Source organism: Cryptococcus neoformans, assembly GCF_000091045.1.
Source record: "Cryptococcus neoformans var. neoformans JEC21 chromosome 9 sequence".
Taxonomy (NCBI): domain Eukaryota; kingdom Fungi; phylum Basidiomycota; class Tremellomycetes; order Tremellales; family Cryptococcaceae; genus Cryptococcus; species Cryptococcus deneoformans.
Genome location: NC_006694.1, coordinates 854,043 through 867,239, shown reverse-complemented (window position 1 = coordinate 867,239; position 13,197 = coordinate 854,043). Strand labels below are relative to the sequence as shown.

The 13,197-nt window shown below is 47.9% G+C and overlaps 6 protein-coding genes across 7 annotated transcripts; 4 read left to right on the top strand and 2 right to left on the bottom strand.

Annotated features, from left to right (window-relative positions):
• Nucleotides 1–75: 75 nt before the first annotated feature.
• Nucleotides 76–942, top strand: CNI03190 (hypothetical protein). Its single transcript, XM_572635.2, has 2 exons — nucleotides 76–626; nucleotides 711–942. Exons 1-2 carry the CDS (start codon nucleotides 166–168, stop codon nucleotides 874–876), a joined length of 627 nt encoding a protein of 208 aa, XP_572635.1. The 5' UTR covers nucleotides 76–165; the 3' UTR covers nucleotides 877–942.
• Nucleotides 943–1,610: 668 nt separating this feature from the next.
• Nucleotides 1,611–3,199, top strand: CNI03180 (conserved hypothetical protein). The gene is made up of 6 exons (XM_572929.2): nucleotides 1,611–1,746; nucleotides 1,817–1,896; nucleotides 1,955–2,027; nucleotides 2,085–2,235; nucleotides 2,313–2,418; nucleotides 2,486–3,199. The coding sequence occupies exons 1-6, from the start codon at nucleotides 1,742–1,744 to the stop codon at nucleotides 3,190–3,192; spliced, it is 1,122 nt and encodes a 373-aa protein (XP_572929.1). The 5' UTR covers nucleotides 1,611–1,741; the 3' UTR covers nucleotides 3,193–3,199.
• On the bottom strand, nucleotides 3,181–4,181 carry CNI03170 (conserved hypothetical protein). Its single transcript, XM_572636.2, has 4 exons — nucleotides 4,021–4,181; nucleotides 3,804–3,964; nucleotides 3,390–3,751; nucleotides 3,181–3,329 (listed from the first exon to the last, which is right to left on the bottom strand). Exons 1-4 carry the CDS (start codon nucleotides 4,156–4,158, stop codon nucleotides 3,226–3,228), a joined length of 765 nt encoding a protein of 254 aa, XP_572636.1. The 5' UTR covers nucleotides 4,159–4,181; the 3' UTR covers nucleotides 3,181–3,225.
• A 167-nt stretch (nucleotides 4,182–4,348) lies between these two features.
• Nucleotides 4,349–6,566, top strand: CNI03160 (lysine-tRNA ligase, putative). The gene is made up of 6 exons (XM_572931.1): nucleotides 4,349–4,524; nucleotides 4,577–4,706; nucleotides 4,757–4,924; nucleotides 4,972–5,886; nucleotides 5,935–6,254; nucleotides 6,309–6,566. Exons 1-6 carry the CDS (start codon nucleotides 4,358–4,360, stop codon nucleotides 6,499–6,501), a joined length of 1,893 nt encoding a protein of 630 aa, XP_572931.1. The 5' UTR covers nucleotides 4,349–4,357; the 3' UTR covers nucleotides 6,502–6,566.
• A 12-nt stretch (nucleotides 6,567–6,578) lies between these two features.
• CNI03150 (expressed protein) lies at nucleotides 6,579–8,741 on the bottom strand. Its single transcript, XM_572637.1, has 4 exons — nucleotides 8,071–8,741; nucleotides 7,760–8,023; nucleotides 7,562–7,701; nucleotides 6,579–7,501 (listed from the first exon to the last, which is right to left on the bottom strand). The coding sequence occupies exons 1-4, from the start codon at nucleotides 8,708–8,710 to the stop codon at nucleotides 6,638–6,640; spliced, it is 1,908 nt and encodes a 635-aa protein (XP_572637.1). The 5' UTR covers nucleotides 8,711–8,741; the 3' UTR covers nucleotides 6,579–6,637.
• A 196-nt stretch (nucleotides 8,742–8,937) lies between these two features.
• Nucleotides 8,938–10,483, top strand: CNI03140 (conserved hypothetical protein). Of its 2 annotated transcripts, none has more exons than XM_024658744.1 (7): nucleotides 8,938–9,131; nucleotides 9,188–9,238; nucleotides 9,297–9,375; nucleotides 9,429–9,517; nucleotides 9,579–9,781; nucleotides 9,837–10,190; nucleotides 10,257–10,483. In XM_024658744.1, exons 1-7 carry the CDS (start codon nucleotides 9,033–9,035, stop codon nucleotides 10,330–10,332), a joined length of 951 nt encoding a protein of 316 aa, XP_024514414.1. In that variant the 5' UTR covers nucleotides 8,938–9,032; the 3' UTR covers nucleotides 10,333–10,483. The 2 variants fall into 2 exon arrangements, with proteins under 2 accessions (XP_024514414.1, XP_024513456.1); XM_024657857.1 differs by having other exon boundaries at nucleotides 9,837–10,194.
• The last annotated feature ends 2,714 nt before the right edge of the window (nucleotides 10,484–13,197 follow it).

Sequence of the window (13,197 nt, the reverse complement as noted above, 5' to 3'; positions counted from 1 at the left end):
GACCTGGTCGCTCATCGCCCATTCGTCCTATAATCGCAAAAAGCGCATTCTAAAGCCTATATTCCCTACAGTTGGGTCGAAAAGTCTCTTAAAACATCCTCCTTCTCTCATCTACTGCCACGATCCGCACAATTTTTTTCCTCGAATCAAAACATCTTCACTAGCATGTCTTTCGCCTCGTCTTCCCGTATTGTTCTCGCCCGAAGCAACATCCCTTCCATCGGATCCACTCGAGGTGTCCTCCATCGGGCTCGACCTCCTCGAATGCCGGTCCTCCCTTCTCCCCACAACCCCAAGCAACCTCTCCCCACCTCCGGTACTTCCCACCCTGTCCCGCCCAACCTCGGTACTCCTTCAGTCCTCACCACTGTCACTGCCCTTCCTGATAGCGGACTAACTTTCCACCATTCTCCTCCTCCTTCTGCACCTAGCTACACCAACGGTGCCGTCCCTGATTTGTTCAGGTGGACAGCTGGGGAGAGCGTGAGGCTGAGCGGAGAAGAGGCTGCCATGGCTTTAGGTGAAAGGAGATGGTACGGAGGCAAGGTTGACTGGAGTGGAGAGCTTGTGCAGAAAATGAGGGATTTAAGGGGGCAGGGTTTGTCCAGAAGGGAGATTGGCGAGAGGTAAGTTCATTCATCCGCAGGAATTGCTTGCGAATTCTCGCTCCTTGAAATGGAGTTAATTGCTAATTCTTGTTCCTTATCCAGTTTGCAGATCGCCCCTGAACAGCAACGTCTCATATCTCGTGTCGCTCCTCAATCACGAGAACAAGCATCTGCCAAGGTCGAAGAATTTGCTGAGCACAAAGCTAAATGGGGTTACAGGAAAAGGTTGGCTAGGGAAGTCAGGCAGAAGAGGAAGGAGTTCTGGTAGTTGTGTTGGTGATTGCACGAGAAGGCAATATGCATGGGGTTTCGGAATTTCCATGTCTGTTCATCATGTTGCTGTCATATACTTCAGCAGACGTACTAATAGACAGCTACTGAGGATCGAGAAAGACAGCGAGCTTCTTTACAACTTTTTTTCACAGACGCGAGTTGATATGCAACTCAAGCACAGGGTAAAGCAACTTCGAGATGTCTGGTTATTTCACTCCATTTGAAGTTTAAAACTCCCTGCACTCCCTCTCATAATAGTGAATGAACGCTGGTAGAAGGCGACGACTAGAGCGACCCAAACTCTGTTAAGATGTTATGTGAAATGGGGGGTGGATTATGTGCGTATCTAGACTGATATACTCTTTAGAAGGTAGTAATAACGGTGCCAATCCACGACACCCGAAGTTGGTGAAGGAAGACTTTGTGAAAGATTAGCAAAATGATAAAAAAGTGAAGATGGATGTCGTTGGGATTATGTTGGGACGTCGGGACGTTCGTTGGGATCGCCTTTGGGGGTAGGCTCGACACAAGCCCCTCGACGGACATTGGCTCGTCTCCGGCACGAAGTTCCGAGGAGGGGCTTGTGTCGAGCCTACTTTGGGGGTTCCTAATCCAAAAGTCCCCAAAGTGAGCCTGATATTGACCGTTGGGACAAAATCCGGACGCATCCCGAAGAATCGACTACCCTCACTAAAAAGAATTGACTACAGCTTTGTCGCTCGACCGTCTGTTGTCCTGATCTCAGTGCGTTACACCATCTTTCTGTCGTCAGATGGTCACTCCATGCCCGCAACAACAACAAAATATACTTGAGGAATTCATTTTTTTCTTTACTTCTGACTATCGGTCCGAAATCTACCATGAAGTAAGTTAGACCATATGCCTGAAGAGGTTGCTTAGCTCGTTTAACTAATAATTATTCCCTCCCAAACTAGTACTATTCGCGAGATCAATCGGATTAACGAGCGCGAACTCGAACTTGGAGTAAAAGGCTCTTGGCACGACGAATACAAGGGTGAGTATTCTTTCGCAGGATGCGCATGGTTTTTTTCTGATGATATGGAAACATAAAGATTCGGCGTATATCTATGTGGGCGGGTTGCCATTCGAATTGACTGAGGGTGACCTCATCACGATCTTCTCTCAGTACGTCTTTCTGCATGAGTTGCTGTGCTGGAATAAGTCTTGCTAAGTTTCATTTAGGTGGGGTGAGATTATGGACGTCAATCTCGTGCGAGATAAGGAAACAGGCAAATCCCGCGGTTTTGGATTTTTGATGTATGAAGATCAACGGAGCACAGTGTTGGCTGTTGACAATATGAACGGCACTCAAGTTATCGGTCGTACGCTTAAAGTGAGTGGCGATCATGTTGCTCTGTGAGAAGAGGGAAAGTTCGTAAGGCAGATGCTGACTGGATTTGGACGATTTAGGTGGATCATACAAGAAATTATAGGCAACAGGGCAAGAGGAATGAGAATGGCGAATATGAAGAGCCAGAGGAACCTATCTACAACGCTATGCCTCCCATTCTGTCTGGTGAGTTGAAAAGTTTATCTCTTCACCCAGCCCTAGAACATATTGACTGATAACACCTTCGATATAGGTTCCGAATCTTCTTCCTCTGAAGGCGAGCAAGACGATCTTGACGAAGAAGACCCTATGGCAGCATTCATCCGCGCGGAGAAGAAGAAGGGAGCCAAGAATATTAAAGGCAACGATGATGATGGAAAGAAGCGTAAACATGAGGGAGAAACGAAAGAAGAGAGACGGGCTCGAAAAGAAGCCAAGAGAGCCAAAAAGGCTGTGAAGGAGGAGAAGAAAAGAATAAAGAAGGACGTGAGAGAAGGGAACGGAAGTGAGCGTCCGAAGAGTGTGAAAAGCGAGAGGGACGAGAGGAATGGTCGTAGCAAGGATCGAGAAGATTCATTCTGGAGCCGTGGAAAAAATGCGGCCGGTCGAGATGATTGGCGTCAAGGCAAGTGGGAATTGGAGAGAGAGGAAGAATACAGAGAGAAAAGGGACGAACGTCCAAGAGAGCGGGATGGTGATGTGGTGAAAGATTTGATGGGAAACGATCTCGACCGAACTAGGGGAAACGGTGACGGGGGCTCTGGCCGAGAAAGAGAGCTTGAAGGAAAACCCAGAAATCGAGGTTACCGACGGGAGGATGATCGAAGATGGCATGATGACCGTAGAAAGGATGATAGGGATCGGGACAGGGCATATAACCAAAGAGACGATAGGGATAGGGATCATGACCGAGGGGATTATGGCAGAAGAAACGACAGGGAACGCGATATGAGATACTGAGCATACATGCAAAATTGTCTACACTACAAATGTTTACGCAGACTTTACTTCGCTCCATTCTTGGGGAGTCATCTTTCGAGCAGGAGTCTTGACTTCCTCGGCGAGGTAACCATACTTAGCGGGGTTAGTGTAATACACTTGTACACGTAAAGCGTCAGCGAGCGAGAAATGGAAACGTGACAAGAAGAAAAGCTTACAGATATCATTTTTCCTTGTAGGCTTGGCACTCTTAATCTCCTTGTCCATAAACTTCTCAGGGTACCATTCTTTCCTTAGACTCAGGTTGTTGTGGTAAACAGCCTTCACTTCACCGCCAGCGTTGATGATGGTTTGAGCTGCGCTCTTGGAGTATCTTGACAGTTCGAGCTTTAAGGGGGGGAGAGGAAGGGTAGGATCGGCATCGCCAAGGAGTTTGATGCCGGACAGGTTGGAGAGACCATGCACAGCGTTAGATCGGACAATGGTACCGATTGTTATAGGCTCATCGGGCGAAATGCGGGACTGTGCGATCCATGATTGAAGAGTAGCAATGGAAAGGGGAGCGTAGGTCTTGGACGTGCTACCAATATATCAGCTACCACCATAGATTTTTGAACATATATTAAACGGACAAGTTGATAAATCCTCTCTTGGGGATCTTTCGGTACAACGGTGTCTGACCACCCTCGAAACCCAATCTCACGCCCTTGCCATTCCTCGCTTTTTGACCCTTATGACCTCGTCCAGATGTACCACCCTTTTGACTTCCAGGACCTCTACCGTAACGTGTATCCTACATATATTGATCAGTATGCTAATGTAGCTGACCGGAGAATCGCGAAGACGAACGGTCTTTGTCGAGCCCTTTGCGGGAGTCAAGTCGCCTAAGTGCACAGCGGTTGAGATAGCGCGAGAAGACGATGCTGAGGCGGGGTTGAGAAACCTTGCTGTGTTGTTCAAGAGCGTCTTGAGTGGGTTTCCGAGCATTGTGTTTGTATGTATGAACTGAGAAACAGTGTACAGCCATCCCAGATAGTCAACATCTTTCGAGGTTCTCCGACTTTTCCAAGAAGTAGTATCAGGCCTCTCGCGGAATTTCCACGTCAGGCATAATTTCGCGCATCTTTAACTCGAGCGTCGTGAATGTTGTTGGATTTCTTGATAACTTATATCTTCCAGATTGTGCATGCTCAGAGCCGTAATCCGCACTGCAACCTCTACCAGACAGGCCACCACCTACGCCCCTAAATTCAAACCCCAAATACCGCTCAGAAGAACGTTCATAATGTCTGCCCCTGCCGCTGAGGCCAACTTGCACAAGGACGAAGTTACCGGAGAAATGATCTCCAAGTCGTGAGTCAGCAACCGTGGGAGAAATAGGCGTATTCAGCTGAAACAACTATAGTGAGCTGAAGCGAAGGCAAAAAGAACGACAGAGGGCCGCTCAGAAGGCTGAGAAGGCTGCTGCTGCTCCTGCCGCAGCTCAGCCTAAGAAGCAATCTAAAGCCGACGCCGAGGCTGAGATGGACGCCACTGTGCGTATAACTCGGTATTGCAATGAAAATTAGGCTGATCAAGATACTAGGCTTTCCACGAGATGCGATACAAGGAGATTGCCAAGCTTCGAGAGACCAAGCAGCCCAACCCTTACCCTCACAAGTTCAACGTCACTCACGCTGTCCCCAAGTTTGTCGAGGAGTGGGGCAAGGAAGGCAAGTTGGAAAAGGGTGAAACTGCCCAGCTTAATGAGCCTGTAAGCGTATTCTTGACGCATGCTGCAGCCCCGCTGACAGCAGATAGATTTCCCTCGCTGGTCGAGTCTACACTATCCGCGAATCCTCTTCCAAGTTGAGGTTCTACGACCTCAAGGCCGACGGTGTTAAGGTTCAGATTATGGCTCAGGCCCAAAACGCTGCTTCTCTCGAAGAGTACCTCGACACTCACGACCGGATTCGACGCGGTGACATCATTGGCGTCACTGGTATTCCCTCTCGAACCAAGATGGGAGAGCTTTCCCTTTCCATCTCTTCTATTCAGCTCCTTTCCCCCTGTCTTCACCTCCTGCCCGGTAGGGAAGGTGTTGTCGACCTCGAGACAAGATACAGGAAGAGGTATCTTGACTTGATTATGAACCCCAGCACCCGAGACATCTTTGTCACACGTTCCAAGGTCATCAACTACATCCGAAAGTACCTTGACGCCCAAGGTTTCCTCGAAGTTGAGACTCCTATGATGTCCATGATTGCTGGCGGTGCCACCGCCAAGCCCTTCGTCACCCATCACAACGACCTCAAGCTCGACTTGTTCATGCGTATCGCCCCCGAGCTTTACCTCAAGGAGCTCGTCGTCGGTGGTCTTGACCGGGTCTTCGAAATCGGCCGTGTCTTCCGAAATGAGCAGATCGATATGACACATAACCCCGAGTTCTCCATCTGTGAATTCTACATGGCCTACGCTGACATGTACGACATCATGGACATGACCGAGGAATTGATTGAGGGCATGGTCAAGTCCCTCACAGGTGGTACCAAATTGACTTTCCACCCTCAAGGTAAAGGTGAAGGCAAGAAGGTTTACGAGGTTGACTTCGCCAGGCCTTGGAAGAGGTTTGACATGATTGGGGAGTTGGAGAAGCAATTGAACGTTAAGTTCCCCCCGGGAGAAACCTTGCACGATGACAATACCAACAAGTTCCTCCGTGAACTCTGTGAGAAGGTGTGTGCTTCATATTTATAACGTTTTGCAGGAACTCATGTTATCTAGCACAACGTTGATTGCGCCGAGCCCAAGACCAACTCTCGTCTCCTTGACAAGCTCGTTGGTGAGTATATCGAAAATCAATGTGTCAACCCTTCCTTCATTGTCGGCCACCCCCAGGTCATGTCCCCCTTGGCCAAGTACGACCGATCTCGCCCTGGACTTTGTGAGCGATTCGAGGCGTTCTTATGTACTAAGGAGATTTGCAATGCCTACACTGAGTTGAACGACCCCTTCGATCAAAGAGAGAGATTCATGGAGCAGGTCAGGCAGAAGGAGCAGGGTGACGAGGAAGCCCAGGGTGTTGACGAGACTTTCCTCGATGCGTAAGTTTTCCATCTTTTTGTCCAAATCTGTATTGTTGCTAATCTTTTGAGTAGTCTCGAGTACGGTCTCCCACCTACAGGTGGCTGGGGTCTTGGTATCGACCGTCTTGTCATGTTCCTCACCGACTGCTCCAACATCAAGGAAGTCCTTCTTTTCCCCGCTATGCGACCTATCGTTGCCAACTCTGTTGAGGCTGTTGCTCCCAGTGTTACCGCTACGGAGGCCGCCAAGGAGGCCAAGGCTTAAAGAGGGTATGCTACACAGCAGTTTTGATTTAGAGGAGTTAATGAATCTCGGTATATATTTGGTTGCAACACCGGAACGGACGTTATACATGGTATTAATAAAAGGCACATAAATCAAGCCAAGTGTACAAAATAGTTTACAAAGCCATATTCAGATCGCCATCCCCATGTGCGTTTTGTACTTCTCCCGCTAACCTTCTCATCGCTTCCTCCAAACTCATCCCCGCGATTTCTTCATCTCTCAATCCGCTGCCTCCTGGTAAAGTCAACAACGCTCTTGCGAGACTCTCATGCGTGGCAGCCAGTGACGCAAAGTCGGTATCGACATGGTCGTCTCCCTCCTCCGCCGAACCCGGTAAACCAGATAAACCAGATAAATCCATAGTATGGGATGTGCCGTGTTCGTGCTCAGAGTGTGTTTGAGGCGGGAGTGGGTTGTCAGGGTTGGATGTAGGAGGTGGCTGGCCGTGTGGCTGGTGATGAAACGAGTCAGTGTGGATACTCTGGTCCCGGTGATCTGGGAGCATCTCCATTTGGTGACCGGTGGAAGAATCGACAAGATGGACGCTTGTATCTGCAGTGTTGGAGGGATCAGCCATGGAGCGTTGTAGCTCAGGATCGATAAATATATCTGTGTCAGACAGATGACGTTGTACAGATCCTTGTTCCTGTACGTGCATTTGCTCCGCATTTTCAATGCCCTCCTCTTGCCCTTCTGTAGCCTTCCTTGGTCTGCCTCTTCTCTTCTTCTTACCATCTTGATCACCATCGATTTCCTCGCCCTCTGCTTCGGATGGCTTTCGCTTGCCTTTTTTACTACTTTCGCCTCTTGACCTGGAAGAGTCGCTCTTGGGAGGACGGCTTTCCTTGATGGGACCTTTGAGTTTACGGTAGCGATTGTAGATTTCAGAGTATTTGAATTTGCTTGCGCGGACAAGAGCGATGGGTGGGGGGAGATTAGGGTCGAGTTGGCAAGGATCGGCAGCGACTTTGTCAAGGTACTAGATACATGGATGAGCGCAATTCAAAAAGACAGGGTGAAGTAAAATTAAATAACCCACAGCTTTCTTCTCCTCCTCATCGATATCAAGGGCACGACGTATCTCATCCGGGGTTCTGCCCGCTGCGATTTGGGAAACCATCCACTCATCAATGGCTTTGTTCATTCTGCCACCATCCTTGTCGGTTTCGTTATATGGATCTGCATCGGACTGGATCAGCTCCTGAATGGGTTCAAGGCACAAGCTTGAGTCACTTACCATGACCCTCATGCTTCCAGTGGTAACAGACCCTACATTCTCCTGTTTGCATCTCACTTAGAACGATCCTACTCGGACAAGCGCATTTAACACTCTTTTTGGTATTCATACGGAGCTTCTCCTTCGGTAGCTCAACAGAGTGTTGCGAAGAGTAATGACCAGCGTGGTGACAGGTATATGTTACCTTTTCGGCTACTGGCGATACACGATTACGGCGTCGAGTTTTGAGAGGCAGGGCAAGAGCTCGTTCCTCGGGAGTCATTGCTTATCGATTGTCAGCTTGGGTCAGGAAAGAATTTATTTAGACTTACCTTCGAGCTTTTTGTTATGTTTCGCAATCCTGGTCTGTAATCTCTCTGCCGATCTCTTATCCGGTGTCGTGGACCTTCTTTGGACAAAATGACACCAGCTGGACTCTCCTTCTAGCCAAGCATTAAACGTTGTCCTGTCGGTGAAGACATAGTAGATGGGACTCGGAGTAACGCCATCGTGCCTGTCTGGACGAATAAATGGTGCCGGACAGACCGGCGGGTTATGTATGGGGTCTTGTTCAGAAATACCGGGTCCGCCTACGTCAAGATGATCAACCGAGGATGGCCCTGCCACTTGATCAATTTGGTCAATAAACTCGGCGGCTTGAGTGTGAAACCCATGGCTAGAAAGCTGTGGAGTGGACCCGTCGGAGCTCTGTACATCTTGTGTTTCACCAATTCCGGCCTCAGCGTGTTCTTCCTCTGACTTGCTCTGTGCTTCTGCCTTGAGTAACGATTGTTCAATTACAGCATCTATCTCCTCTTGCGTAGGCTCTTCCGGATTGCGCCCAGTATCCTCGGAAGGCCCTTGATCGAGTTCTGGTGATCCAAAGAAGCTCTGTGGGTCGTCAAGTGCTGGATGTATGAAAGGTATGTCGTTCACGGCTGCAGCGAGGTGCAGCGGCTGATGGTTGTCCATTGTTTGTGGTGGACAAGCGAAGTGGAGGAGTTATGTGGGAGGAAGAATGATAGAATCCCTCAGAGGGAGGGGCGGATTAAGGACGTGGAAATGAGATTCAGGAGTTATCTCCGAATTCCCATTAATGTGGCGGAGGGAAGTGGAGGCACGGAGAGTATGACATGTCCGTCCCGGGCCCACTGCTTGAGCCTGTCGTCAATGAATTCGGAGCAGATTCGGAGCGTCAACGGACGGAAGTGCTTATAAAGTGTAGCCATTGCATAAATAAGTCAAATTAGAATCACAGTACTTCAGGGCCAGCCATATAGATAATATCGACAATATGGCAGACCAAGCAGCGAGTTTAGAACCATTCCTCATCCTGGCTCGCTCTACAAAAGGCGCCGCAGCGGCTAAGATTATCTTGGATGTTACAGCAGCTGTAAGTTTGCTAGTACAGGTCATGACTGGCCTCTTCTGATATTGGTGGCATTGTAGCCTGGTGTCTATGTTTTCTCTGAACTACTTGAGATGCCCAATATTCAAGAAGTGAGTTTCTTACTGGGCGTAATTGGATTGATCGACCTGCTGACGTATTCGGGTGTAGTTGAGCTCTGATGCGTCGTTCGGTGGGCACTTTCAACTATTGCAACTATTCGCATATGGAACTTTACAAGATTACGAGGGTGAATGGTCAAGGCACGTATAACCAAACCTGTTGCTAACTGTCTTGCTGTAGAGAACAAAGCGATTTTCCCCCTATTGAAGGAGGCTCACATTAACAAACTGAGACAGCTTACCCTTATTTCTCTCGCCTCGCAACACCGCGTAAGTCTCTGAAGCACACATAACATGTAACATCCTTGGCATTTGGCTAACCTGCACAAAGTCTCTTCGGTATCAAGATATCACTCAAACTCTTCAACTCAAAACACTACGACAGGTTGAAGATATCGTCATTGATACAATCTACGCCGGATTACTGAATGGTAAATTGCACCATGATAAGAAGGTATTTCACATTGACTGGGTGGCCGGGAGAGATGTGAGAGAGGAGGACCTTGCCGTTATTCAAAAGAGCCTTGAAAACTGGTAATTTTGGATAAACTCTATCTTTATTAGCACAGCTGATAAATATTTGTCAAAGGTGTCAAACAGCTCAAACCCTTCTCGGCGCGCTCGACACTGAAATAACACATCTCCGCCAAGAAGCTGTCAATGAAGCTTCCAAACTTGCAAGATATCGACTCCACCGAGACGAAGTCTACGAGACTGTAGCCAACGAGCTTCGCAACGACAAGGCCGAGAAGAGCGCAAAACGAGGAACTGAACCTGGCGCTGAATTTGATGCCCAACAATGGAGCGCCCATGGTAGAGGCTATGAGGAGCAGGTCGGGTCTGCTACCGGTGCTGGCGCGACATTTGGTGGGAAAGCGGGACAAAATATTCTCCAGACTTTGGCACATGTTGGCAGTCTAGGAGGAGCATTTTCAGGGAGGAAGTGGGTGCGCCTCTAGATCTTTCAAATGCATTCGAAAGTTTCAGCTGACTAATGATTTGATTTTAGTAATCTCACCAGAAATGTTTCTGGAGGGAGTGATGAGTTGGAGAACTATAGGGCGTTCAAACGATCAAGAGATTAATGTCGAAGCAGCCTCACAAAGAAATGTTTGTAACATTGTATATATAGAGCATAATTTGTACAACTTGGGAAGAGGCACTCGCCCAGAAGGCATTATATTAGACCCAGAATGTGATCCGTGCTACGTGCTTCGACTTTACATGTCAATGGTTATAGGTGGGGTTTGTAGGAGTGTTCAAGTACTGTATACTGAATCTCCGCTGTCCGTTCTTCGTCCTAAGCTGTAGGTTGTGTTCTGTCCGCAAACCGTAGAATGGTGCATCAGTCACCAGTACAACTTCGCCGAGCACATGCCACCGGCCAACAGTCACAGATCAGAGTAGATATTCACAGCACTTGTTCGGGGTAGTAGAGCTTCCCTGAGGTTATCACAGCGTTTTGGCGTGAAGCCGAAGCTTCTTGTACAATAGGCACATCATGCTAATTGCTATAGACTTTGAGGGCTCTATAATCGACGGACGTCAGACATTTGTTTTCGGATCTCCTATTTGTCTCCTTACTAGACTCCGCATGCTACAACTCGAAAAATTGGTGATGGCAGAGGCCGGACTCCGGTCGATCGCAAAGACAACCTCGCCTTCCTTTTTAGGCAAGTCTATACACGTTGAAATTATTGAGTTGCTGTCTTAATGCTGCCACCAATGAAATTTGAACTCTTTCGTATTCTTCAGCCCGTAACATTTTTGTCACTAATTTCATCGCCTTGAACTCTCTTTTGACAACACACACGTGCCAGGCGAGTACCTGCTGGCTGCCCGGCTTGTAATAAGGCATCTGTAAGGGCAAATAATCAATTACCCTTCCTTGAAATCAGGCCTTTCTCGCATTTTTACAACATAAGAACCTACAGCAGCAATGCCACGATATTATCCAAGAGTCGCACTCTCTGGCGTCTACAACAACCGGGCAACGGGCTTCCATTTATTTCACCTTGTCCCCGGTGTAATAATAATAAGCAAAGTAATTTGTACCTCAAGCAGACAGCCGCGACTTACCGCCCCGACTCGAGTCTTGCAAAACCATCCAAATATCCTTCAGCTTGTCTCTTCCTTCTTTTCGCCTAGTCAGCATCCTCCTCTTCTTCCCCAAGCAACACTTGGTCAGTGTTCGTTCACTTCCCTCCGGTCCGATAGCCCCGCCCCCGTCACGAGTTAGCGGCATCTTTATTCCGAGAGAGATGAGTAAGCAGGAGGAGGAAAGGATGGTACATAAGAAAACAAATATGTAAGAACGGCTGGAAAGTAGCCAACATGATTGATCGCTGATAACTGGACCCCAGATGGCAGACTCTAAAACGCACCAGCAGCAGCACATTCTGCGTGAGCAGTTATTTTCTACATTTGTTAAGAATTTTTGTGCCTCTTGCGCCCCTTACCTTCTGCAGCCGTCGAAACCATAGATGGATGTGATCAGGGGAAAAAATGAAAATCAGGCGCGTGATGAATAGGTGGTCCCGTAATTGGCTTTTTGTATTGGTATGTGTTCGAATAGCGCAACTAGGCTCGACACAAGCCCGTCGACGGACATTGGCCCCCGTCTCCAACAAGGCACGAAGGTCCGATGTTGAGCCCAATTTTAATATGCAACAACTGGCAAGTTTTCTTGATTTGGCGCCGGCGGCCGCGATTTTTTTCGCCGCAATCACCAAAATTTACCGACTGCCGATCTCCAAGGCACATGAAGCACGACGCCGACGAATGGCAGCCAACTCGTCAACCGCCAATCGTCAGTCGTCGTCAATTGTAAAAAGTCGCAAATTCAGTGGCGTCGCTCCCTTGCAGCTGCTGGTGGTCTTCTTTCGCTTTTTTGGTATCATTTTTTATTTATTTTGTATGTTCAGTTGGTAGTCCGGGATGAACCGTAAAACGTGGATATTCCTCCTGTATCTATAAGCCTATTTATATGTTTTTCCGTTTCGTTCAACGCTCTTCGGTCTCCCGCGACCGACGTTGATTTCAGCCAAATTTCCAGTCGGTTCTCACTCGCTGAAGTTTATCCATCATCCGTCACTATTTGCGGGGTCTGGACGAGTCTTACGACTTCCCCGCTTTGCAACTGTCAGTCTACTCGTACTACTTCTTTCTTACTACATAAAAAGAATCGCCTGGCCAACTTTCTCACATATCCTTCTTCTCCCATTTCTTTTGCTCCACTATTAAGGACGGAAAATGGACCAGTTCTGTCTTAATTTTTTTCTGACACTAATCACACTGTTTCTCGCTTTGTCGGCTTCATCATCTCTTTTACAATTTAGAGGTCAGAGCGGCGATGATTGGAAGGTACGACGAGGTATATATATGGGGTTACGATATTGCGCCGTACGCTGTGCGTGCTACCAGCTGAACAGCTGAAGCCCTTAGCATCTCATCCCAGGCAGTGAGCAGTAAGAGCGACAGTGTGACAAGATTACTGCTTGCAAGTTTTACTACGTAAATACATAACTTCTTACTCTTTTTCGGCGTCTTCTCGAGGAGATGATCTCAGGGACAGAATTTCGGTCTTTTTGGAGAAAAAAAAAATCCATTTCTACGGAAAATGGGTGTCACGCATTGTATCAACAAGCTTGTAAACTGCGGACGGAAGATACGGCACGACGATCGATCTTTGATTCTACATTCTTACAGGGAAGCGACAGCCCGATGATCGATGAATGGATGAAGAACGAAGAGGCTCACAACCAAACGATAACTTTTTTCTCTATTCAACATCACAAGTTATTAGCATTTGCCAGTAGAATTTAAAAACTCCATTGAAAAGGTATAAGTGGCATTGTTTTCCTTCTCCATGACAATGATACTGTGTATTTATATGTAAGAACAATATTTCTTAATGATGTATGAAGGTGGACTTTGGGAACTGGTGGGTT